The sequence below is a fragment of the Poromitra crassiceps genome, assembly GCF_964638095.1.
Source record: "Poromitra crassiceps genome assembly, chromosome: 2".
NCBI classification, from domain to species: domain Eukaryota; kingdom Metazoa; phylum Chordata; class Actinopteri; order Beryciformes; family Melamphaidae; genus Poromitra; species Poromitra crassiceps.
The window spans coordinates 109,193,629-109,220,749 of record NC_139624.1 but is presented as its reverse complement, the minus strand read 5'-3'; the positions used below and the strand labels follow the sequence as shown (position 1 = coordinate 109,220,749).

Sequence of the window (27,121 nt, the reverse complement as noted above, 5' to 3'; positions counted from 1 at the left end):
TGCATGGGAGGATCACGCCTTCCCCCCCCCCCCCCCTTCCCTCCGAACAAACGCCCTGACTGACCAGAGGATGGGCTAGTGCAGCGACCAGGACACATACCCTTAATCCGACTTCCCACCCGCAGACACAGCCAATTGTGCCTGTTTGTACACCTGACCAAGCCCGAGGTAACACGGACGGGTGGAACCCAACAACACGAGGGTCACAGGGACGCCCAACACAGTTTGCTTTGGTTGTTGTGCAACCCAGGCAGTCAGTCTCCATGACTGACGCTTCCCCCAAAACACCAAGTCTCCCTGCACTCATTATTTTTCATTACACTAAGTCGTATTTATTAATTCCAAGTGCTTTGTTTTTGCAGTAAGACCACAATGCCCAGACAAATAGACCTCTGGTGAATTTGGAAAACAGAACGCCACCTGCTTTCCTCTCTTTGCATTGATTAGAAATGACTGAATTAAATGGCCTGTTTTAATTCAAATGAAATCAAATGACACGCTGCGGTTAGGGAGACGCTGGACCGTAATGAAAATGGAACCTGCTCGCCTGGAACCCAGCTGTGTGCCTACTGAAGCGTCTGTGGCTATTTCTGGGATCCAACGCAAACCCTGGAAAGGCTGGGGCTCTACGGGAAATTAATTTGATGGTCTTGGAAAAGTATGAGGAAGTATGAATGGAAAGCTGTTGTTCAAGAATGACACTTATCTGATTATCCATTTTACTATCACGATCGCTCATATTGCAGAATCATTCAAATATTTGCATCCAGTCAGAAAATAAAAAATAAGGTCAAAAGTTAGGACACACCTGATTGAATGTCCTATGTTCTACATTGTTTATCTAAAGGCTTCTGCTTAATGCTTGAAATGAGTTTCTTAGAAAAATATAAATGAAGTTGATAGTATGAATTTATTTCCAATAAGGCAAACTTTAACAAATCTAAAATATAAGATTAAAGCCCCATTCAGTAAGTTTTCCACTGCGCCCTCTGCGTGCATTAGTATCGATAACGATATCGCCGTTCAAAGTCAACAAAACACAGCGCCAGAAGCTCTATGTACATGTTGTGACATCGGGTACTCACCACGTGATGAAATAATAATCCATAGTTCCGTGAAACATCATTTTCGTAGCAAATCCGAATCGAGTTACTTCCTCGTTTTCATGAACACAGCGCTTCCGCTGTACAGCGCATGCGCGCATGCTTTTCTTTTTTTCTTTTTTCTTGCTACGGGACGTGACAGACAAACTGCTTAGTCCCAGTGCTGGCCAATGGAGGGTGGTGTGGGATAAATAAAGACAAGGGTCTCCCTATTAAAAGTCAATCTACCATGTCCTGTGACTAAAAATCAGTTATATTACAGTAAAGAATGTCAAAAATCTTACTGATTGGGGCTTTAAGTTTTCATGTCTTTACTATTATTCTAAAATGTGTAAAATAGTAAATAAATAAATAAATAAAGAAGGAACAATGAAAATGCATGTGTCCAAACTTTTGACTGGTAGTGTGTGGAATATTCAAATGGAAGATGTGTCAGAATCTTGCCATCTTGGATCCACCGGCTTGTCCCGAGTCATTGGTATCTGTGTGTTGTTTCCCTGTGTCCACAGTGTCCACCTGTATTACCTGTTTCCCAGCTTAGAGGAGGGCGGCCTGGCCACCTACAGAACAGCCATTGTACAGAACCAGCACCTGGCAATGCTGGCCAAGGTACACCCGCCTTCTCCAACTCTTAACAAGTCTTCCCTCCACAGGTCCAACCAGTGAAAGGTCTCCGAGCTGACAGGAGAACATGCTGGAGACAGCCTTATTGTTTCCTGTCTGACTGTTATGACGTTGCTTCTTTCTAAGGGGGCACTGGGGAAAAGGGTCATTTTGTGTTGCTGTGATTCTTTCCTTTTTTGCCCCCCCAAAACCTCTGGTTTGTAATTGGAGGTAAAAGGTTGTTGTTTTGAAGGTCTACACCGGAGCGGCTGGGGTCCCTATAGGCCCCTACAGGTCTTCCTTAAACACCCTCCAGTTCCCCTTATCACCAGGCCCCCTTGCTCTCCCCCTTCCCCCTCTCCCTGGCAGCAGTGTAGAGCCCAGCCACCCTCACTGGCACGCTTGTAAAGAACACAACAATAATCGTCCTGTGATGTGGAGAAAGCAATTAAAAACTTCAATCTTTCATGTTGCTTCCCGCCGAATACAAAGATGCAGCCGCCTGAATCTGCATTAGTGCTGTGTAGCAGTTTGGCTTGTTTCAATTTGCCGCTGGCGCTAAAGTGAGTATGATACAGTGTTTACCAGGCTCCTCTAAAGCCGTCTGCTCAAGAACACTCACAATTATCTCTCCAAAAATATCTTCACGAGCAACGGCACAAGCCGCCACTTCACTTGGAAGGCTTAAAAGTCAGAGCGAGTTTCCTCTGAGTTGGAGTATTTATGATTTGTGATTTAATTTGCGTGGGCAAGCATGGGGGGTAGGATACCACCAACAGTTAGCAGCCATAATTAAATAGCTCCCTGACTGTTTTTGCCGGTTTCTCTACTGTGGTACGCTGCCAATAAAGTCAAGTTTGGCTGCTTTTGACTTGGCTCAGGAAAACAATAGGAGAAAGTTTGACTGACCCACAGTGAACTCATCAGAACACTCATTTACATAAAATGCAACAGATTAGGCACGTGCACGGTGTTTTTTCTGTTTTGTTCTGTTTGTGTTTTTATTTTTAAAGCTTTATTAGTCGACTGAAAATGCATGCATTTTCCCACAATGTCGTGCTTCACACTCAAACAGCTGCATATATTCACTCCTGCATGCTGCTGGCCAGCACAAACAGATAAATTAGCTGTTGGCCTATTAGCAGCTGGGCCAGTTGGGGGTTCAATGCCTTGCTCAAGGGTTTCTTGATGGTGGTTGTTGGGTGCATGGGGGCAGACGTTGGCATTCACCCCCCCCCCCCAGCCTTTCCCAACAGGTTGGTGGTTTTAAGTCACAAACACTACTCTAACAGCAAATAGTTGATGAACTCCAGTCTAGGTCTCGAAGGAAGGCATTTTTGCACTAGTAGTTTTTGTGGGAAAAGTTATTTGCCAGTGATGCAGCCAACTACTTTTACATTCAGAGAGAATGAAGGTCATCGCTGGAATATTTTACAGTTTATCATGGGATTATCTGGTGTGAGTGAGCCAGAGCCAGTCTATTTTTGTGTGTGCTTGTATTTGCGCGTGTGTGCAAATTTTTGTGTGTGCATGTATTTGCGCGCGTGTGCACATTTCCCCCCTTGTGTCGGCTGCACTGCGTCGTGCCACAGATGGACAACACATGGGCACATCTGTGAGTGCCATGAAGTAGAACCTTTTTTCCAACAAGGGCAGGCAATCTTTTTCATTTCCCTTGAGTTTTTAGGCCTTTTCCAGCTTTTCGCTCATTTTCAATAGGAACGTACAAAGACGCTATTACTTTTGAAGAGGCTATTACAGCGGCGCTAGCACCGATTTGAATGTGTTTGTCTTTTTTGCAGAAACTGGAGCTGGATCGCTTCATGCTCTACGCCCACGGACCAGATCTGTGCCGGGAGTCGGACCTGCGACACGCCATGGCCAACTGCTTTGAGGCGCTCATCGGTGAGATTCCCTCGAGATGAGAGATGGAATCGGCGATAATGGCGGTGCAACAAAGAGGGAGCGCATTTTGAGCAAACTAAATATGTAAATCTATTCCCAAAAGAATAGATTTACATATACCCAAAACAAATACACAAATTCTCTCTCTCTCTCTCTCTCTCGCTCTCTCGGCTCACATTAGGAAAGCACACAAATTGGTTTATGTTATACCATACTTCATCAGTGATTCTGAAACTTTTTCACATCAAGGACCCCTAAACTGACACAAATTAGACCACGGACCCCCATTTGATAAGATTTTGTCCCAGGGTCCCTCATCTGATAAGAACTTTTGCTTTTAGATGTTTTATTACAGAAAGTGTCTGAAACCCATGACCAAAATAGTCATACATTCTGTCATTGTGTAACTTATAGATGGAATTATAGTGAAAATAAATGATCCCCCTTTTTCTGGGGACCCCCTGGAACCCTCTCAAGGACCCCTGGGGGTCCCCGGACCCCAAATTGAGAACCACTATCCTAGTTAACTATGTAAACTCTAAAACAGCACATCGTTTTTATAGAGTACCGCAGGGATGATGTATTTTTGTAGGCTTTATCCAGAAATCGCCGCCATTTGGTTCTTCAGTGGAAATGTCTATGAGGTTTTAGAATGGGTTCACTTTAATTTCATTTTAAATGCATAAAATAAGGTCTGTGGTTAACAAAAGTTTATGAGAATGCGAATTTGGGTTCAGCATAGAGATGCGCAGATGAGCTTTTATGCCACCCTAATCCGGATTGACCTGTATGGGAAAATAATACGAGCACGTCTTCTCTTCCAACGTGTCTTCAGTGGAGAATCCTGTTTGACGTTCTGGTGACATCATTGACCATATTTACCATTTACCAGCTCAGTGGCCTTGTGGTTTGAGTGTCCTGAGACTGGTGTTGTGAGTTTGATCCCCGGCCGAGTCATACCAAAGACTATAAAAATGGGACCCATTTGCCTCCCTGCTTGGCACTCAGCATCAAAGGGTTGGAATTGGGGGGTTAGATCACCATATGATTCCCGAGCGCGGCACTGCTGCCGCTCACCGCTCCCCCAGGGGATGGGTCAAATGCGGAGAACAAATTTCGCACACAGGTGTGACAATCAGTGGGACTTTACTTTACTTTATAAGGTATAAGAGCAGGTATATCCCCATGGAACCTTGACACATGGCTGTTTGTTACCTCCGCCAGGAGATCATGTTTTTTATTATCTCCGCCAGGAGATCATGTTTTCAGCCGCGTCTGTCTGTGTGTTCCTCCTCTCCTCTAGCTTGGCCTTCGCGTATCTCGAGAACCGTTGGTCGGATCGACTTTAGGGTTGTGCTTGTGCCGATTGGTGATCGGATCGTATATTGCCGACTCAATGGCTGAAATGACGGGGAAGAAGGGGGGCGGGGGTTGGGTTAAGAGGGCGATTACATCGTGCATTGGTGATGTCAAAGGGTGACTGTGGTCAAGATCGCGCAACTCTCATCGACTTCAAACTTTGGAAGTGTGCTAAGGAGTACGTGATGGAGTGCAGTGACCTGTTTTCGTGGCATAGCGCCACCTACTGGCAACACAAAAAGTGGTTTATCTTGAGAACCGCTCGTCCAATCAACTTCAAACTCGGGGAGTGCACTTAGGGGGACCCAACGGAGTGCAGCGAGCTGAATTCCAGGCAATTCAGCATAGCGCCACCTACTGGTAACAAAAAATTTGGGATGCACGATATGGATTCTTTTCGACCGATACGATAAACCGATAAATATCTGCTTCTCCTGGCTGATAACCAATACGATAATCGATAATTAATTATTATAATAAAAATATATTTTTGTTTTGTTTTGTTTTTAACCTGTATTTTATGCACTCCTGGGGTTAAAAAAAAAGGCAGATGTAGTGAGCATAGCTCTGACCTAACCAAATCTAACTGACATCACTGTGAACGCAAAACAAAGAAAACTTCTGATATAATATGATTGTTTTAATAAAGGGTATCACTCAATTATAGTCAATACAAAAATAAAGGCTTTTATAGAACGAAAAGCCAATGACTGCTTAGTCTGCAGATAAAACACAATGACAAAAGGCATAGTAATTTAGACTGTTATTGTCATGTTACTGATCTGTTCAAATTTTGCATTGGTTCCAGTTCTCAGTGAATTGTATCCTGGGCCCAATGAATGGGGCAGGCACTATAAACCATCTGTGTCGTTTCACTTTTTACTGAAAAATGCTGCCACCAGATTAAAGAAAAGACACTATGTGATGTTGACTGATGCTTTTTATGTAGCCTAATGTGCGCGACTGCGCCTTTGTTTTCCTTATTATTGGCTCTGTTAGATGGCTCTGTCCAGCAGCTAACATCAGCTCAACTCCAAAGTCCCTTTGGCTTATAGTGGGACTCCCGGCTAGCGCGGTTAGCTTAACGTTAGCGAGTTGTTTTTTGGAGTTAAATACACAATCCCTGGATGTTTCATTTCGGGTAAAGGGGTTTCCATTAGTTTCTATAAGTTTACGCCAGCTCTGTGAGTATGAAGTGCTTTTGCGGGGCTGTTTTATCACAAGCCACAGACTGTAAATGTCACAAGCAGTTTGTCTGCCAAGCGGACGAGCCTGAAGTGTAGGCCGCGCTACGAGCTAATGCTAACGCTAACACTCGCTAACAAAAACAACAAACATATCCGCTGCATCATCGCCAGCTTTGGTTTAACGTAATGCCAGCTTAGAGGTTTCCCCTCCTCTCAGAACCTGTGTGGGACATGGATTGCAAATTGCAGTAGCTTTCTGATCATCTGGAACTGAAAAACAGAAACATACTGGTAACTGGCAGCAGCCATGTTTGCATCGCAGCTGTGATGTCACGAGCGTGCGACAATAATAGCTCCGCTTCCAAGGCAAAAACAAAGCATGATTATCGGCTGATAATTTATCGGAAAAAGGCCATTATCGGAATACTAAATAATAACGCAAAATGGCCATATCGGCCGATAATTTATCAGTCCGATAATTATCGTGCATCCCTACAAAAAATGCTTATCTCAACAACCGTTTCAAATTTGGGGAGTGCGCTGATGGGAACTCGACACAGTGCAGTGCCGAATTGCGTACAATTCTGCACAGCGCCACCTACTGGAAACACAAAAAGTGGTTTATCTTTGACAACTGCTCGTCCGATTGACTTCAAACTTGAGGAGTGTGCTGCTGGAAACTCGACGTAGTGCAGTACTGAATTTCTTGCAATTTGACAGCGCCACCTACTGTCAACACAAAAAGCACTTTATCTCGAGAAACGTTCGTCCGATTGACTTCAAACTTGGGGAGTGCGCTGCTCGGACCCGGATGGAGTGCGGTGCCGCATTTCATGCAATTTGGACTTATGCATAGTCATAGTGCCACCTATTGGCAACACGAAAAGCGGTTTACTGTATCTCGAGAACCATTCATCCGATCGACTTCAAACTTGGCGGGTGCGTCACTGGGAACCCCAGATATTTCAGTGGTAAACTTTGTGCAATTCAACGTATAACATCACAGCTTTCACATACCTCCAGGACTGTCTGCCTGATCGACTTCTGGATGTCTGTCCTTCGCGGATCTCGAGAACCGTTTGTCGGATCGACTTCAAACTTTGGGAATGCACTCAGGGGGACCTGACGGGAGGGCAGTGGGGGGGGGGGGGAGCACCCACAGCGCCCACAAGGTGTTGAAAGGGGGGAAGGGGCACTGCACTATATATATCGTCTTTATACAATAATTCCAGCACTTTCACTATGTCTGTCCTTCGCGTACCGAGAACCGTTTGTTGGATCGACTTCAAACTTGGGGAGTGCGCTTTAGGGGGGACCTGACGGAGTGCAGTGTGTGTGCAGGGGCTTGGCGTGCCCACGGGGTTGTGCTTTGGGGGGAACGGGCACTGCACTACTAATACATAAATACAGACTGGTTATTTGGCCCAGTGTTATGAAAACATATACACAGGCATACACTCAGTCAGACTGCCCTTGAGAGACCCCAATCCCACTCTTCTACACGTAACCGCATCCCCTAATAAAAAAAACGAAATGACAATTATTCTAACACAAACGCTCAATAAAAAACTTGACAAAAACACATAAATACGTGGGTGACAACACATACAATAAACCCATCATGAATACATAAACAAAACACTAAAATAAAAGCAGACAATAACAATATATGATTTACAATAGCATCTCAGTATGACAACACTCACTAACACATTGCATTCAGACGATGTCTCGTCACACATGGTCTATGGGTCAGCTTGGGGGAGAACGCGGTCCTGGCGGAGATCTGCACTCCACCGAGTGCACTTTTCTAGTTTACACTGCTTTGGGGCCTTCGGGAGTACTTGCTTTCTAACTATATAGATGGCTAACATGCCTGACGAAAAATAAAGCTTAAAATACGTTCATAGACTAGATAACGTAATTCATATTAATGTTCCTCATTAATGATATATCATTTCACCCGCCCGCAACCCAACCGCTAATTAATCAGAATGTTTATTTTTATGATCTGCCCCGCCCGCGTGGCAGGATATCTGCGGTCAGCGTGGTTATAACTGCAGCCCGCGCATCTCTGGTTCAGCATGATACTCTTAACAAATGTGAATAACTTTTATGCCTTTTGAAGCGTTTTATAAAAATCACGTTAAAAAAACGCATTTACATTCTAAAAGTTATTCATGTTTGTGAAGATTATCATGCAGAACCCAGATTTGCGTTCCCATACACTTTTGTTAACCACAGACCTTATTTTATGCAATTAAGTGAAACCCCCATGTTAAATCCCATAGACTTTTCAACTGAAGAGGACTCATTCCTGCGGCTCTCTATATATATTAGTACAGTAACTATTTATGCATAAATGTGTCTAATTCATGTGTTGAATATCATTGTAATAGCTTTAATTTAGCTTTATGTGTGTGTGTGTGTGTGTGTGTGTGTGTGTGTGTGTGTGTGTGTGTGTGTTTAGCTGTGTAGCTAGCCCAGACACATTATGCAGCTTTATTGATCTCAGGAGATGTGGTTTGACCTCTGGCTGGACAGGCAATCCCTAGAGCGCCGTTCTCCCTCACCCACACAAGCTAGCTATTCATCTCGCTAGCAGTTTGCTGGAGTACATTGGCGTTTGTGCAGTGATTAGGACCCCCTGCCCCTAAACACACACAAAACACACACACAGGCGCACAAATCTCTCGGTGGAGGCAATCTCCCTCTCCCCCCTCTCTTTATCTAACCCCACGGGCAGCGCTAAGCTAAGCCTCAGTCCTGAAGAGCTGCAGAGTCGGCAGCTTCCCTCGCCTTATCACCATCTTGATTGAACCGGTCCAGCCATCCCTCCGCTCGGCCGATGGGAGATACAGAAAGTGGGTGGCTTTAAAGAGATCTTCCCCGCCTCCGACACCAAAAAACAGCTGTGCGTGAAGAGCGGCGGGAAAATGCTGACTGGCATCGCACAAACCCCCTCCCTCCCGCTCGGCCCCGGGGCCCCGCACTTGTTACGGGTTCGTTATCAGCGGAGAGTTGGAGACGGAGTCCTAATCTATTCGGTCCTGTGGCTGTCGCCGCTTCATTGCAGCGTACTTGGAAGCGAGGCAACAGCCCTCTCCCCTCTCTGTCCCGTTCCATCTGAGATTTCATTTGAGCCAAACCCAATATACAGGACCTGCTGGTATAAAAAGAACCTGCGAGAAAACCGCTGTCAGAGAGCATCCTGTGGTGATGGGTTTTGGATCGGTAACTCAAAATAGCCTCCCACGCCAGCCACACACGAGGATGGGCGAAACACTTGATGCATACACACGTATGCAGACCTACACACACACACACACACACACACACACGCACACGCACACTCTCTCAAGACGTGCAAAATCACTGGTGTTGAGATTGCTGTCTTGATGTTCTCTGTCATCTTCATTTCAGATTTTTAGCTCAAAGGCTAAAAAACTGCCTGTCTTTCTCCTCCCTGTGACATAGTCTTATTGTCCCTTTGTTTCCCTCCAGCCCCCCTCCCCCCCCCGCTGTTGTGTAGGTGTTATTAGGTGAAAGATGTGTCATGGAGATGATGAGTCATCCTGTCACTCTGTCAGTCTCCCCCACTCCCAGCCCCCTCCACCCCGCTAACTCACCGTGCACAGCGTTTTCTCCTTATGAGACAAACTCGGAGCGTTGAAACACGTGCGGTGGGGGGGGGGGGGGGATGGGGGGCACGCTTTCCTTCTGACAGAGCCGTCAACCCAACACGTTCACAAAGCAGCCGGCGCCGCAGAAGTGCCGCTGCCTTGTTGTCTGACTCACCGTCAGTTTTTCTTTTTTTCTTTTTAACATGCTAGCACTGAATCAAAGTGTGCCACATGCGTCAAATTCAAAGTCTTTTTTTTGTACATTCCCCTTTTGAAAGTGGAGATGGAATATGACATGCACATAATATTTCCAAGGCCCTGGCCGATAGCTTTAACAGCTTACTATGCATGTTTTCTGACCTCTGTTTTATTTGTTTCTCTGCCACAGTGACCGTTGAACCCGGACTGTGTTGGAAATGGCAGATAATCTCCCGCTTTGCATTGGGCCAGGCATCTCCTCTCCTGTTGGCGGAGCGGAGAATGTGTCTCTGTATCTCCTAACCCTGAGGCAGGGCCATTCTCTTGCGCAGGATAGAGAGAGAGAGAGATAGAGAGGAAGAATGGAGGGAGAGCAGTGGAGGAATGGAAAGAGAAGGCATCTGCAATGCAAATGGGTGCCCTGCAACCCTGAATAATTCAAAGTGTTGAATGGAAATCTCGCTTTTCTGATCCGCTGTCATTAACTTCTGCCGGAGTGGGCCATTCTCATTTGGGCTCTTTTGGCCTCCCATTCTGTAAACCCCCCCCCCCCCCCCGCACCCACTTTACCTCTTGGTTTTTAGAAAGCACTTCTTCCCATTCCGGCAGAGTCTTGCACGCCTGTTGCCCTCCCTTCTCCCTGGTCTCAGGTCCTCTTCCCTCCCTTCTCCCTGGTCTCAGGTCCTCTTCCCTCCCTTCTCCCTGGTCTCAGGTCCTCTTCCCTGATAAGCCACCTCGCTTTCTTCCTATCGAAGCGTTTGAAAGGCATTGAGGGGAAGAAGAAAAGCGGGCCCCACTTCTGTTTTTATGGCCCTAATTTCCTTGTACAGTTGATGTGTGGATTATACGCTGCCAGCAGCCGTGGGGGATACAGATGGTGAACCTTTGTGAGGGCGCTCCTCTAAGCTCTTCCTATTAAAAGAATGGAGAGGAAGGATTATCTCTCACTTGCTGAATATCAGATTCACGCACAATACCGACGGCGTATTCATCGGGCGAGCGCCGCTCTCTTTGTTAATTGCTGCAGCGGTACCAATGGCGGAGTTGGGCCCATCTTTTGTTTTGTTTCTGTTTGTCACACCCCACCCCCATCCCACCAGCCTTCGTTTTTGAAAAGTAAGATGTTTGATGTCACAATGTAATCAGCCCGCCTTTGTTGCCGCTGCAGCAAAATGTCTATTTTCATGTTTTTGGTTTGGTGTATTTTGTGGTTAATATGTTGCTTTCCGCATCCGTCTGCCGCTTCAGCCCCTGTCGAGCCGAGAGAGAGCGGCTTAATATATTATTTGATGGATTAGACCCTGAGCGTTTTTGAATAATTCATTCTAGGTTATTAATGTGACTGTCAGCCGCTGGTGTTTCATATGCCCTGGACTCTGGCTTTTTATTGGTCACTGAAAGCCCACAGATATGGGAATCCTATTCCTAAACATAACAGTGCACAGTTGGCCTGGCTGTCTGTGAGTGTGACGTGTGACAGATGTGGAGATTCATTAGCAGCACCGGCCCTTCTCTGCACAGTGCTGCATCATTTGGTTTTGCTTCGTCCACTCACTGTGCTCTCACACCTGTGTCCACTCACTGTGCTCTCTCACACCTGTGTCCACTCACTGTGCTCTCTCACCTGTGTCCACTCACTGTGCTCTCTCACACCTGTGTCCACTCACTGTGCTCTCTCACCTGTGTCCACTCACTGTGCTCTCTCACACCTGTGTCCACTCACTGTGCTCTCTCACACCTGCGTCCACTCACTGTGCTCTCTCACACCTGTGTCCACTCACTGTGCTCTCTCACACCTGTGTCCACTCACTGTGCTCTCTCACCTGTGTCCACTCACTGTGCTCTCTCATCTGTGTCCACTCACTGTGCTCTCTCACCTGTGTCCACTCACTGTGCTCTCTCATCTGTGTCCACTCACTGTGCTCTCTCACCTGTGTCCACTCACTGTGCTCTCTCACACCTGTGTCCACTCACTGTGCTCTCTCACCTGTGTCCACTCACTGTGCTCTCTCACACCTGTGTCCACTCACTGTGCTCTCTCACCTGTGTCCACTCACTGTGCGCTCTCACACCTGTGTCCACTCACTGTGCTCTCTCACACCTGTGTCCACTCACTGTCCACTCACTGTGCTCTCTCTCACCTGCGTCCAATTGATTAGCAGCGACCAGCAGGTCTATACAGTAGGTCACTCGCTCGCTCCACAAAAAGTTCACCACCCTTTGGTGGCCACAGATCGGCTAAGGGGGGGGGGGGTTCAAATACAGGGTGGCAGATGCAGAGTAGGGTGGGCCCTGCCATCCTGCATTTATTTATTCATTTATTTATTATAATATATATATTTTCGTTTTTTCCTGCAGTGGGGTGTGTGTGTGAGAGAGAATGCGTGGATGTAAGTCAATACGTGGTCGCAGCTATTACGAATTTGCACTTGTTTAGATTAGACTGAAGTTTCAAATGGATCAGACCTATTTTGTAAGTTTCGTTTAATTTGGCAGGAGCAAGTGGATCAATTATACGGTCCCATAAGTATCAAAGCCATATCCAGTGCAAACGCAAATGAAGCGTGACCGCTGCAGTGTCAGTGATTCTTAATATGCATATTCTAAGCAGGTCTACTGCAGAGCGAGGAGGCCTCCTGCATTCTGTGCTGGCCTCTCTGGCAGAGGCTGCTTCTCAGTGGCTTGAATGGGTCAGGGCTTTGAGACTGCTGAGTGATTTGGCTGGGCATGATGGTACTGCAAGATGAACTGCAGAGAGATGCTTGCGTATAATTGCCAGTGGAGTTGGCTGGGCCGTCTTAGCGGGCTGCGTATTCAGGGCCTCCGCTGCAACTTTGCGAGCTGATGGGGTGGACTGCGAAAGCCTGGATCTCCGTTTAATGATTGCGGCATGTTGTGCGATTGATTGGAGCGCTCTGGGGCACACTTTTTGCACGGACAGCCTCCTTGTCAGAGCGTTCTCGCTAGAATTAACTGCATATCTTGGTTTCTTCATCCACGGGGCCTTTGATTGACACCAAAGGTGTTGCTTTGAGATTTTTAATACCTTTTTCATTCCCTTGAGGCTCTCCCTCTTCCCCACCTCCCTCGCTCCCTGCATACTCGTCGCCTTCTCCTTCCTCTTCGAAGAAGTTTGGAAAATCCAATAAGAAGCAGAACCCTCAGAGTTTCAATGACTTTGAGGCCTCCACTTTGGCGGAACTTTCCAAATCTGCACTGTCATCGAAACGTGATGAAAGCCGCCTCCGGGCACCCCACCCACACCTCCCCTGCGTTCATACACACATGAATGCGGTATGACTGATAGTTGAAAGACAGTCAAAACTCGGTCCAAAGAGGGAGTTCTATTCGCCCACAGCTGGTCTCCAGAGGAAACATCTGCTGTGCTGTGTAGGAGCATCTTAGAACTGAGGTCCACATTAATGGAGAAACCACAAATGTCAGGGGCGATGCTTAGTGGAAGACATCCTGTGAGGAGCCGCTCCCCTCTCCAGGGCCCGCTGTGCTGTGAGGAGCCGCTCCCCTCTCCAGGGCCCGCTGCTCCCCTCTCCAGGGCCTCGCTGCGGTCTGCCTCAGCCAGGCACTCACACCATCAGGCCAACATCACAGAGGCCTCGTGCGCCCGTACACATCTGCAAGGGCTTTTGCGGTGTGCGGTGTCTCTGAACTCAAAGAGCAGTTTAGATGCATGTATTTAGATTAATAGGCTTATTTTGTTATTGGGTAGTCGTACTGTAAGCAGTGCAGGAAATTCACTTTATTGTCCCCAAATTCACAAGCCACCTGCATATTTTTTACTAGTTACTGTAACTTGGATTTCAGGGTGAAATAAGACCTCCAAATGACACTTGGGTATGTGCCAAGTGGCTGCTGGGGGAGACAGACTTGCCTCAATCAACTTTTACCACCATTAGGCTAGTGGCTGGTAGTCATTTCCCGCTCGGTGTGGAAGTCAAAAGGCAGTGAGAGGAAGATGGAGTGGTGTGTCTTGTGCGCACGTGTTTGCCTGGATTGTTTGTATTGCTTTATGGTTGTGTTTATGTAGGCCTTCAGTGTTTGTGCGTGTGTTGGTGTGCGTGTGCAAATGGCCTGTTAGCCATCTGAAAGCAGTTTTCTTCCCCCGATGATGAATCCCTCATACAGTATCTGTTTTTGATGTCGTCCATGAAAGCAGTCTGAGCGTTTAGACTCCACAACCACGCCGCGCCCCATCTCCAACGGCTCGTTTATGCACACAATAAAAACCATTGCACAATTGTATACCCAATTTGCCAGGTGGTTATTGCTTTCTAAATTGAATGAGCCACCGTAAGTGTGATGTGGTTCCAAGTTGTGCGCAACTTAAAGGCACCAGATAGTTCCACTGATGTTAGCAGGAGAAGAGGTAGAAGAGAATGAGATGGAGAGATATCATTCCCATAGAGAGTGAAATTTTGAATCCTTGTGTTGTCCCCCGTGCGCTGTGGCAATTTGGGACTGATCCTCTATCGATTTTCTTTCCTTGTCCCTTGTGTGTGTGACTGTGTGTTGTGTATTTTTTCCTCACTGAAATTGAATTCAGTGCATGCTGTGTTTTTCCACAAGGGGGTAGCTCCATTCGTGAAAGGTGAAGCCAATGCGGAAGTGCCTTAAACCTGCATTCTTTCAAATAGCCTGCAGGGGGCGACTCCACTGGCTGCCAAAAGAAGTCCGATTGCATGGAGAAAATGACCCTACAGTCAGGGCCGGATTAACACTGTGTGATGCCCCAGGGTGACTACAGCCTCTGAAAGACAGTACAATTAGCCGCGGAATCATTTTGGCTGATGCCCCAAGGCATAATAACCATAATAATAATAATAATAACCAAGATGGCGATGGTGAAAATGCCAACCTCGAGGCTTCAAAACGGGAGTTCTCATGCCATTGGGTGAAATCACGGTAGCTACATCCATATAGAGAGCCAAAGTGAATGTCATTTCCTGCCTTTCTCCCTGTACCAGCATCTCAAAAAATATGAATGGTGGTGAACGGAGGGAGACGTTACTTTTTTATCTCGTTTGAATTGTGCCACGGGGTGCAAAGGTAAATTTTGTCAATTTAAAAGATAAGTATGCAAGTCAAGAAAGTCAGTTTGTGGTAAAACTGTGGCACTATAAGTTCTAAATCAGAAAGACTACGCACAACCAGTCGCATAAGTGACGTCTCTCCCGCCAGTCCATGTTGTTGATGGTGTGACGTATAATGTGCGATACGAGGATGTAGTCGACTGACAAAACTAAACCTTATGTTTCAGTTGCAGGACAAACTGTGACTTTCTTGACATGCATAGTTAAAGTAAAGTAACTTCTCTCTCCGTTCACCAATCATATTTGTTCAGACGCTGGTACAGGGAGAAAGGCAGGAAATTACATCCACTTTGGCTCTCTATAGGGTCTATGGTTTTTCTGCACATTCGCACAGATATGCTGTGTGTAGGTGAGCGGCTAAGACTGTGCCTTTGTGCGCTTGCATTTGTCTGTCTTTAAGCATATGAATGTGTGTTTGTGGACTGATTCATATCTACAGTACAGTATGCATGTGTGAGAGAGAGGCTGTGGCTGTGATGTTTATGAGACCTTGGCCAGTTCCATCTATAGTCAGTGCGACAATGAAGCCGTCCACACTCCTCCTCCGACAGGGGGGAGGTGGATCTGCACCGGAAACCCTGAGGTCATTTTGCCGTCGAAAAGCAATAAAAATGCACTCCTACTCTTAATAAAGCAATTATAACTCATTGCCGAGTTCAATTCATTTTAAGTTTCCCATTAGGAGAGAAGTATGGAATTGCCTCAAAATTGCTTGGGATTTTTTACACCAGCAATTTGCAGCAAATGTACTGATGGATCTTGGTGCTTTTTGTTTTGTATTCTTTTTTTACAGTCACTCGCAAATGTGTGGGGGTTGGGTGTTGGGTAGCGGTTTTGCCATTTCACATGTTTAAAAAAAAAAGGATCTGGCGCAGTTTCCAGCAAATATTGCACACAGTCTACACCAGCACTTGTGATTAAACTTTGCTTTATCGATCTTGTCCACTTTTATCCTGACTTTCTCATCATCATTTCTCTCTCTCTCTCTCTCTCTCTCTCTCTCTCTCTCTCTCTCTCTCTCTCTCTCTCTCTCTCTCTCTCCTCAGGTGCTGTGTATTTGGAGGGAGGCTTACAGGAGGCCAAGCTGCTCTTTGGGAGGCTGCTTTTCAACACAGAGGTAACTCACTAAAATAGTAACCCAATTATACTGTAAAAAATGCTCTTCTGCCCCTCACCTCTGTGTGTGTGTGTGTGTGTGTGTGGACCCTCGTGCATGTGCACATCAGTGTTAGAGAGGGAGATGGAGGGCCTGTTTCTGTGTGGATAGATGAAATGTCCTTGGTTCTTTTTTATGATTGCCCTCTGGCCATGAAAGTAAACAACAGACTATTGAGTTAGCGTGATGCAGGGGTCTGTGTTTGTATGGTGCGAGAGGTTCCTTATGTCAGTGTTGTTGCTGTCTCTCTACAGAAGATGGAAAAAAGATGGGTGACCGTGGGCCAGGCAGGGTGCACGTTTCCCACAGGTGGAACAGAGAAACATGAACAGAGGCGGATTAAAGAATGGCCTGTAGGCACAGTTGTATGGAGTCATATTGCTGACAAAATGTCAGCAAAAAAAAACAAAAAAGACACCAAACAATGGGCAAAACCACATCCATCGGAGCAGCGGGAAGACGGGCCATGCTAGGTTAAGGATTCTGTCTGATTTAGAAATGTGTGTATAGCCGGACAGAGAGAAACACGCAGAAAAACATGAGTACTTACAAATATGAAACCAACAGAGCTGAGCATATAACGGTAAACATTCCAATGGCTATTGTAAGAAAATATGCCTCCTGTTTTACCTTTACCCAAACAGTGAAGAAGGATTTGGACTGAGTTCCAGAAAGTTAGATAGAAAGTTATAGTTTACCATGGCGACTCTTCTAAGAGATTTTGCCTTTTTTTGTCATTTCAGTTGTATTGAGTCACCTGTTAATCTGATGCAATTCCTTCATTTAAGTAGATAACCAGGTTTCCCAGGATACTTTCCCACAGGCTGGATTTGCGGGGTATCTCAGAGACGAAGCTGTGCAGCTATGTAATACAATAGATAGCATTTTATGTGCAATGGGACTGGATCCACTCCGTTACATTGTGTACTTGTGGGATAAGCTGTGCTGTACTATTTCTATTGCTGACACAGAAAGTTCATAGCCTGGTAAAACCATCCTGATCACATGGACTCACATTTCTGTTTCGTTCTACCGTACTCGACCCCCCCCACAGCCATTTCCAAAACACAAAGTTCACAGGCCAATCAGGGACCTGCCTCGTAGTTGACAACTTGACAATGTAACCGGCCAATCAGGAACGCCGCTGCCAAAACAGTATGGCGGCTCCTGAAGCAACGAGCAGTAACATTAAAGACAGGCTGAACCCAACGGAACCCAAGTAGCGCGAGGGTCGGATACGTTTCAGAGTCTGAAAGCAAATCTTGTCTGAGATGACAGGGTTGAGAGGCGGGCCATAATAGCGTGTCGATGATTTGATTTGACAATTCTGGGGACTGGATTTGGCATTGGCTAATCCTGGCGTGTTCCGCCCCCAAATCGAGTGGGATTCAGCGTGTTGTGGCGCTATGCGAGTGAGAGCCGCAGACAACCAGGCAGCCGGCTGCCTTCGTGTGGACTGGAGCGGAGAATCTGAGGCATGAGTGCAACCTGCCAGGCTGGAATCTCCGAGTGGCCGGGGTAAGACCCGCATACGTTAACGTTATCCAGGAATGCGAGTTTAACGAGCCAGTTACATGTCTTTGCATTCTTAGACATTACAGTTTGCTTTATTTTGTATGTTACATACAATTGGCCAGGTTATTAGTTAGTTTATGGGCTAGAAATTCTGCCAGGTTACAGGCACATTTTCTCCATTTCAAGGAGAAAATTCTCCTGAAATGAAGATTGATTGACATGTCGTGATATGATTGGTTGAAATTCGGTAGACATTTGATAGTACTATGTGACGTCAGCAAACTGTAGATTACTGTTATGAATGAAATCTTGAAAAATTAACTTTTGATGTGAAAAAGTGTGAAAAACTAAATACATTTGATTTTTGTGATTTTGTTTGCATACATTATTAAATAGATGCACTGATTACCCAGGTATTTGAACTAAAATAAAATAAAAAGTCATTTTTGGGTTCAGCTTGTCTTTAACGTTAGTAAGCACAGTCATAAGTGCAGTTATTGCAGAAGTAGACTCTATAACAACAATCAAACAAGAACCAGAGTATGCACCAGCAGAGTTCAGAAAGTTTTCACCGTTCTACCAACCTGGGTTTGGATTGGATTTGGCGATGCTGATTGACTGAAGGAGTTGTCTGTCAACGCAAGTACTCCCACCCACTAAAATCAATGTGGATGGCTACGAGTCCAGACTGATACGTAGAGCGAAACAGGATGTGAGATCACGTTATGAGGATGGCTTTATCAGGCACTGCACCCGACCCTGCAACATACAAGATCTATTTAGGCCTATCTACAATAAGGCTACTCTCCCTCCCCCTCCCTCTCTCTCTGTGTCTCTGTATCTTTCTCATTCCACCGCTCTCTCTCTCTCTCTCAGGATCACCCATGCACATTAGGAAACCCTGAGGTGAACATGCATAAGCTGATAAAACATTGATGCTGTGTGCTAGGCTGCACTGTGAGTCCATACATTGTTAGCATGGATGGTACAGTGGGAATCGCAGACCATGTCGAATGCTGTTCCCTACAGTACGCTCACCACTGACCTACACACTGATCACAGCCCACAGAAAGTATATTTACATTTGAGGCAAATTGTTGAGGAAAAGGCATGTGGCTGTGTTCAGATTGAAACCTGTGGCATTTTGCTAATCACATGGTCTCTCTTGCCACTAGGGCAAGAGAGAGAGAGGTCTGCATTGACTGCATATTATTTAAATTAACAGTTATGCGGTCACAGGTGTGCGTTGTGGTTTCTCACATCATCTTAAAATGAGCAATCCTCTAATTGCGAACTATCTGTTTTCTTGTACATCTATAACACTGTAAAACTGACAGTCTTCCATGGTACGTTGATAAACCGTTAGTAGTTTTGGACTTGTGCTTAATAGCGTATAGTGTTGATTGGAAGCACAGTGCAGAACGCCATTCTCAATCTGCCATACTGGCTTGAGTTAACAAACCAAATTGGCTTGAGTATGATTAGCAATCTTATTCATCAAAAGTGGCAAATGCTGCGCTGGCGATGCATATTCCTCATGAAAAGTGAATGTAAAGTGAGGGTTTCCACTGAAGTCTGCATGTGCAGATATGGAGAGGCACTTGGAGCGATGCATATCCCTCATGATGCAAAGTGAATGTAAGGTGAGGGTTTCCACTGAAGTCTGTATGTGCAGATATAGAGAGGCACATGCAAAGTGAATGTAAAGTGAGGGTTTCCACTGAAGTCTGTATGTGCAGATATAGAGAGGCACATGCAAAGTGAATGTAAAGTGAGGGTTTCCACTGAAGTCTGTATGTGCAGATATAGAGAGGCACATGCAAAGTGAATGTAAAGTGAGGGTTTCCACTGAAGTCTGTATGTGCAGATATAGAGAGGCACATGCAAAGTGAATGTAAAGTGAGGGTTTCCACTGAAGTCTGTATGTGCAGATATAGAGAGGCACATGCAAAGTGAATGTAAAGTGAGGGTTTCCACTGAAGTCTGTATGTGCAGATATAGAGAGGCACATGCAAAGTGAATGTAAAGTGAGGGTTTCCACTGAAGTCTGTATGTGCAGATATGGAGAGGCACATGGGGCGGATGCCAGCTTATGTGGTGGAAGGTATGTGACAGCAGGCGGAAGAGCAGCCCAGCCCAGCGTGAGGTGAACTAAAAGAGGAACGCTTTTAATTAACTGACCACAGTGAATAATGGATCCCAGTCCCACAATTCACCAGCCACCTCTTTCACTATTGGGATATACCAAGTCACCAGCCACCATACCTCTTTCACAAGTGGGATATACCAAGTCACCAGCCACCATACCTCTTTCACAAGTGGGATATACCAAGTCACCAGCCACCATACCTCTTACCAGTTTTATGGACTAGAAAAGAACCAGGTCCTGACTTGGCTACCTGCAACAGTGACAGGCAGAGAAAAAATAGCTGCCACAGTTAGAGTAGGACACAGTTAGTTAGTAGACCAATATACAGTAGTATATATACATATTATTGACTTCTAAATAATAACCCTGGATTGGTGGAAATAGTGGGCTCCTTTCTTGGGAGTGAAACATTTATTTGTCATTTTAAATTAAAATGTCTCCATGGAAAACTGCACTGCTTGCTAGAATGTGCTGAGTTTATTTTTGTTCAGTTAACTAAACAATGTACGCACAAATATTCTGTGCAATCCTATTTGCCCTATAAAAACATTTAGTGTCATGCAATCGATAAGGAAATCCCAACCATTACATACAATCAATATGCGCTCATGTACTGTCAAGTAAAACCACAGTTCACTGCATAGGGCCAGTAGGGATAGGCGATATATCGAAATTCAATATATTGCAATACAAAAATATGACTATCCTTGACGTGGGGCAGAAATATTAATGATGATATCAGTAATCACAAATGAGACAGATTGCCCGTCACAATTTCACAAGCTCTCCATCCAAATCATATTATTTTCACTTCGTAATGACATCTTTAAATTGTTGTTTGCATTCTAGCAAGACAAAGCCGTCGCTAGAAAGATTTGTAGCTCAGCAATTATAGACATAATTCTGCACAGTCAGACTTTATTGTCAGTGAGTGAACGTTTTATGTCGTATCATTGTTTCATTGAATCGTGAAAGAAATTTGTTTTGTCAGTTAAGCACATCATCCCATTCCTATAGTACTGTATGTTCGGCTATGGATGGATGCAGAGAAGAGTACAATGGTTCTGGCTGCGATTGTCTGAGAAGTTTTAGGAGCCAGAGTCGAGCGATTCTCAACTGTGGCAGTCTTGAAAGTTGTCCGACATGCGGGCCAGGCATTGGAGTAGTATGGGTCGACACGCCCCCGCTGAATCCTCCTGATGACAAAGCTGAGAGGAGACAGATGAACCTAGCTTAGCAAGCCAAACACCAGCCGGGTGGCACGATGGACAGAGACCGAGAGAGGCAGAGACCAGACAGTGAGAGAGAGAGAGAGAGTGAGAGGCAGAGACCAGACAGTGAGTGAGAGAGAGGCAGAGACCACACAGTGAGATAGAGAGAGAGAGAGAGAGAGTGAGAGGCAGAGACCAGACAGTGAGAAAGAGAGAGGCAGAGACCAGACAGTGAGAGAGAGGCAGAGACCAGACAGTGAGAGAGATAGAGAGAGAGAGGCAGAGACCAGACAGTGAGTGAGAGAGAGGCAGAGACCACACAGTGAGATAGAGAGAGAGAGAGAGAGAGTGAGAGGCAGAGACCAGACAGTGAGAAAGAGAGAGGCAGAGACCAGACAGTGAGAGAGAGAGAGGCAGAGACCAGACAGTGAGAGAGATAGAGAGAGACAGAGGCAGAGACCACACAGTGAGAGAGAGAGAGAGGCAGAGACCACACAGTGAGAGAGAGCGAGAGAGTGAGAGGCAGATACCAGACAGTGAGAGAGAGAGAGAGAGGCAGAGACCACACAGTGAGAGAGAGAGAGAGAGAGAGGGGGGTTTCTATGGTCTGCAGGAGCACTGAGTCCGTGGGTATTTCTAGCTTAACACATCAAAATGGCTCTTTACACACCACATTACCAAAGTTATGAGATGTGGTGCAAAACTCAAGGACTCTACATTTTTCTCCATCACACCCGGGAACATTTCGCCGCTCCTATTTGTCAGTGCGCTGTTCCATTCACACATGGCTGATCAGCCCCATACTCTCCCTGTCACTCGGTAACAACACAGGATGCTGGCTCGCATCTCTCTCCTCCGCTCTCGCTTCCTCTCTCTCTCTCTCCCCCTCTCTCTGTCTCTCTCTATCTTCCTCTCTCTCTCTCTCCCCCTCTCTCTGTCTCTGTCTCTCTCTATCTTCCTCTCTCTCTCTCTCTCTCTCCCCCTCTCTCTGTCTCTGTCTCTCTCTATCTTCCTCTCTCTCTCTCTCTCTCTCCCCCTCTCTCTGTCTCTGTCTCTCTCTATCTTCCTCTCTCTCTCTCTCTCTCTCTCCCCCTCTCTCTGTCTCTGTCTCTGTCTCTCTCTCTCTTTCCTTTTCCCCACTGCCTCCCTCCCTTCCCCTCTCTGCGACTCCAGGATGTCATTACTGCCACAGAAGTTTCACTCCGGTCCTCTTACAAACAACAGCTCTACATTTCTGGAGGTAAAATAGAGAATTGACTACCAGGGAGAAAATCCTGTGTGGGACTTGACTTTCACTGCAAATCAAGACATACCGATATTGGTAACACTTTATTTGGATAATGCGCTTACCGAGTAGAGATGGAACGATATGAACATTTCATATCACGATTATAGTGACCAAAATTATCATCAGTATTATCACGGTTTGTTAAAATGTGCTGAAAATGTTCAAAAGGTACTAATACACTCACAGAAATTATTTCACCAAGTTTTATATTGAAAACAGACCCAAAAAGGATTGATACACTCACTGAAATCATTTCTCCAAGGCTGCGCGTTTGCATCATGGGAGACGGTTGCCAACTTTGGTTGATGTACAGTATTTAGAATGTTTTTCAAAGCACAGTAACCATGGTAACACTGTAATCACAGTACCATGGTTTTAATGATAATGACAATTTGAAACGGTACGGTTATCGTAAGGAATTTTATCACTGTTATCGTTACATCCCTACTACCGAGAGTCTACAGATTATTTGTAACATTTCAACAGCTTATTGTTTGACATTAGTTGACATTCGACAATTTAACTGTTTGGCTTTGTCTGTAGATGTTTTAACAGCTTATTAGTTGAGCTTCAACAAACAGATTGTGTTTGCTTGACGTTCCATACTTGCCGTGCATACTCATACTCATACTCAACATCTGTTCAACAGTTGAATTTAATAAGCTGTTGAAATGTTACAAATAAAGTCTTACCCAGATATTTGCCGCATTTTTATTTCATTTGATTTAACTTATTTATTTAGATTATCTAATTGGTATGTAATGCATGGCCAGAATGCAACATTCTGTCCCCTTGTATTGCTTTTACCGCGTCACCTTTGCCGGCATCGGTTCCTAAACAACCGCGCTCTTTCCGGCAGATGGAATGTAGCCCCATTGCACACAGACGCCAAGAGGAAACAATAGATGCTAATTTGCTAATGACATTACTGTGGAGGTTATTAAAGCACCAGCAGAGAGGCAGGAAGCATCTTCTTTAGGGGGAGCTGCTGGAACACTCTCAGCCTGGGATGAAGAGCAGTGTGCACGGTACAGCAGAAGAGATGCTGTCTGTGTCGTCCTGAGGGAAGTAGAATCACCATAATGATGATGTCACTGCCTGCCCATGGGCTAATCTGCTGGCTTTCATTAACACCGCCACACGGCGCGTTCCCACCCAAACGCCAAAACGTGACAGGGGGTTGCTGTGACAACTGAGATGGTCGCCATGGCACTGTGTTGGTCGCTTGTGATAGTATGGCATGGCAGCCTTCTTCTCTCAGCGCTTTCTCCTGCCTGCCTCCTCTCCTCTCCTCTCCTCTCCATCTCACCCCTGTGGATGCACAGCCACAAAGCCAAGTACCAGGTCTTAGAGCAGCTTGCCTTCCAGACTTCAAACAGTGATGGCTCCAAGCCTTTCAAATACTGTGTTGTCCTACAAAAACAGTCTTTTTTTTCTTTTCAATATTGTTAACCGCACCAATTGTTGTGTTCTAAAGGCCAAGTGGTATTCCTATAATTCTCAGTATGTAAAGTTTGTGTTTTAGCTGTATGTGATGATAATCATGTGTTACTGTAGAGACTAGAGAGCTGAGCAATTATTCAAGTCTTTCCTTTAAATTATTTTGGAGTTCTAAAAACGTACAAAACAAATCCCAACCTGCAATATTCTGTGAAATAATCGCAATTGGCGTTTTTGCCCACATCGCTCAGCCCTAACGTGTTCCTCTGACATTACCTCGGTCTCTTGGTACACCAGTAGAGTGTGCTAGGCTTACATGCTCACACAGGTGAAAGACTGGGTGACTCCTTCCATACACTCACCACCTCCGCCTCCTCCTCCTCTACATAATCACACATTGTTCAGCTGTTTGTGTATTTTATTTTGAAAGAACATTCAGTGGCACGAGAGGGGCTAGTTTCCAGTGAATGTTCTTTTATTATTTTTTATTATTATTACATGCACCACAATCACACACTCTTTCTGTTTCACATGCTTTTATTTCCCCCCCTTCTTTGTGCGTGGTGTGTGTGTGGTTAGTATATTTTGTCCCTTAACAGCTAAGGCTGAAATTCTTCTCTGTGTGTGTGCGTATGTGTGTGTGTCTTTCTTTCTTTCTTGCAGTGTCCTTGGCTTAGTAATAGCTCGGAGAAGGAAAGCATGCGCGCACACTCAACCTGGCTCGCACCGACAGGCCATTCTCCACGCACGTACCCTTTCTGCCCACTTTCACAAGTCCTGTAAAATATGTGCTCTTCAACTCGGCCATAAATCCTATGATAGACTTCACCAAACAACTCCACATTGGTTTTTCCATATTTGGAAGATCACCTTGACCATTCGCTGTCAGAAGCCTCCCGTTCGGGTCTTGGGGGCCACCTTTTATGTTGGTATCGATCAGAGGCACTATCTCTTTTATCGATTTCTCTGCTGCTCTACTAGGTTTGATGGATTGATTGGCAGCCCGTAGCTAGAGACCAATTTGTCAGGGAGCGCTGGACCTTGTCAGAGAAGAGCACCATTATGTCCCAATCATGGATGGCCAACAATCCCGAGGGGGAAGTGTGTGTGTGTGTGTGGGGGGGGGGGGGGGGGGGGGTTATAGTGGTATTGCCTGTTCAGAGCTGAGCTGGGTCTGTCTTGAATCCCTGTGGGAAAGAGCAACGCTGATTGAAACCCACCTCCAAACTAAGCTCATAGGCTGTTTTCACTCTCTCGCCTTTGACTTTGCGTTTTATTTCAACTCGCACTGAACGATATGTGGGGGGGAAATTGTATTGCAATTTTGACAGAATCATTGCGATTGCCATCTGAATCACAGTTTTAGTTACTTGGTTAGTGGGAATGGTCATCTTTTGAGTTGCAATGATTAGCCGATTAGTCGATCGTCAGAAAATTAATCGGCAACAATTTTTTAAATAATCGATTATTGCAGCTTTTTCAACAACAAAAAATCGAAGAAACATACTAAAATTATCTCATTCCAGCTTCATAAATGTGATAAAGATGTCACCATTTTGACATGTTATAGACCATACAACTAATCGATTAGTCAAGAAAATAATAAACAGATGAATCGATAATGAAAATAATCATTAGTTGCAGCCTTAGTAATTTTTTCATTTAATTTTCACTAAATAAATAAATAAATAAAAATAAATAAATGATGAGGTGATTCTTGCTGGTGTACCAAACCAGCATGTTCCCTTACGTCTGGAATATATGATGATTTGTAGGCCGGGGCATCTCTGTAGCACCACAATGCTTCATTTAATGCTGTGTTGTGACAGATTTGTACCTTTGTCAAAAAAGTGGATATTGCACTTGGCCACATTGCGATTTCGATAATATTTCAATTCATTGTTCAGCCCTAGGCGTTGCCACTCAAATAAACATGTTTGCATATGTTTGTTTTTTCTGTTTGTAGCACAAGAGCCCCATCCTCCAAATGGCTGTGATTCAGCTGTTGCACATAATGATTTGTGCTCTGTGTAATTATACCTTCCTCGTGCTGGGAGAGAGAGGAGGGAGAAAAAAAAACCTGTTGTTATTCTTAAATCCCCACTCGACGCTGGCTTAATCATTGTCTGCCTTGTCTTCGGAATGGCTGTAATTGAAACATTAGCAGTTCGGGTCTATATACAGCATGTGGGCGGATCGTGTGCGCCCCATGGACACATTTTAATCATAAGCCTCGATCCGAAACAGGCAAAGTTGTGTGCACTTCATTCACTATTCCACTGCTCTTGTCTGTCTCTCTCTTGTTTCTCTCTCGCTTTCTCTCTGTTTCCACATGCATGTATGCACGCGTGTGTGCCTTTCACATGCATCAATGTCTAGTATTAGTTTAGGCCAATTTGTGTGACTGCAGAAGCTCTCAGTTGCAGCAAGCGATCCATTAGTCAGTGCTATTGACTTCCCTTTGAGCAATGGCGTCCTCGACAGTGAAGAGCAGCCACCCGCGCGATGTTGTCTTCAGCAGAAGGCTCCGTGTTGACTCGATACCCGCTCTGTACTTAGTGCTTTTCACCCCCATTCCCGGGCTCAGACACACAAAACCAAAAGGAAGCATTTGCTCAAACATATTGACCACTTTCATGAATTTTTCATCGGCTGCTCAAGGCGAAGGGTTGCTAGCCGGGGTGGGCGAGAAGGCGAGGTGTCTGTCTGGATGCTGCCGACACACACAACACCCCCCCCCCCCCCCCCCCTTCCCCCTGGGCTAGCACCGCATTTTAAAGGTTTATCTGCTTGAACCCCTTAAACACCACTGTACTTTAGAAGCCTCACCATGTCTCTGTCACGGCACGGGCATGACTCACCCAACATGTTAGACCGCAGGTCCAAAACTGCCTGTGACCGGCGTTGTCCCTGGCAACAACTTGCTGGCCACAGCTCTCTCTCTCTAACTCTCTATTCCACTCTCTCTCCCTCTCTCTCCCTCTCTCTCTCTCTCTCTCTCTCTCTGCCTGTCGGTCAGTTTGTTTATCTCTCTGCCATTCGATGCCGTGCGGTTTTTGCCACGCACAGCAGCGGCATCCTCGAGGAAACCGATGTGGATCTCCCGCGTTATTTCTCTTCTCCACAGGCAGGGGAGGCAGCGCTGTCACTGTATCTCCAGTAACCCCCCACCCACCCCCCTCTGCTGGATCGCTGATGGTCAATAAGCAGACCTGTGTCCCCAAATGGGATGCCAGCTCATTTTACAGTACCGTCCCCCAATGGGGCTGCTGATGC

At 45.6% G+C, this 27,121-nt stretch overlaps 1 protein-coding gene across 2 annotated transcripts in view; it reads left to right on the top strand.

Annotated features, from left to right (window-relative positions):
• The window catches only part of drosha (drosha ribonuclease III), a 215,037-nt gene that overhangs the window by 135,289 nt on the left and 52,627 nt on the right, over nt 1–27,121 (top strand). For both annotated transcript variants that reach the window (XM_083652258.1, XM_083652257.1), the window contains exons 21-23: nt 1,613–1,712; nt 3,509–3,611; nt 16,133–16,203. In XM_083652258.1, the coding sequence (XP_083508384.1) occupies nt 1,613–1,712; nt 3,509–3,611; nt 16,133–16,203 (274 nt within the window). The remainder of the gene's footprint in view (nt 1–1,612; nt 1,713–3,508; nt 3,612–16,132; nt 16,204–27,121) is intronic.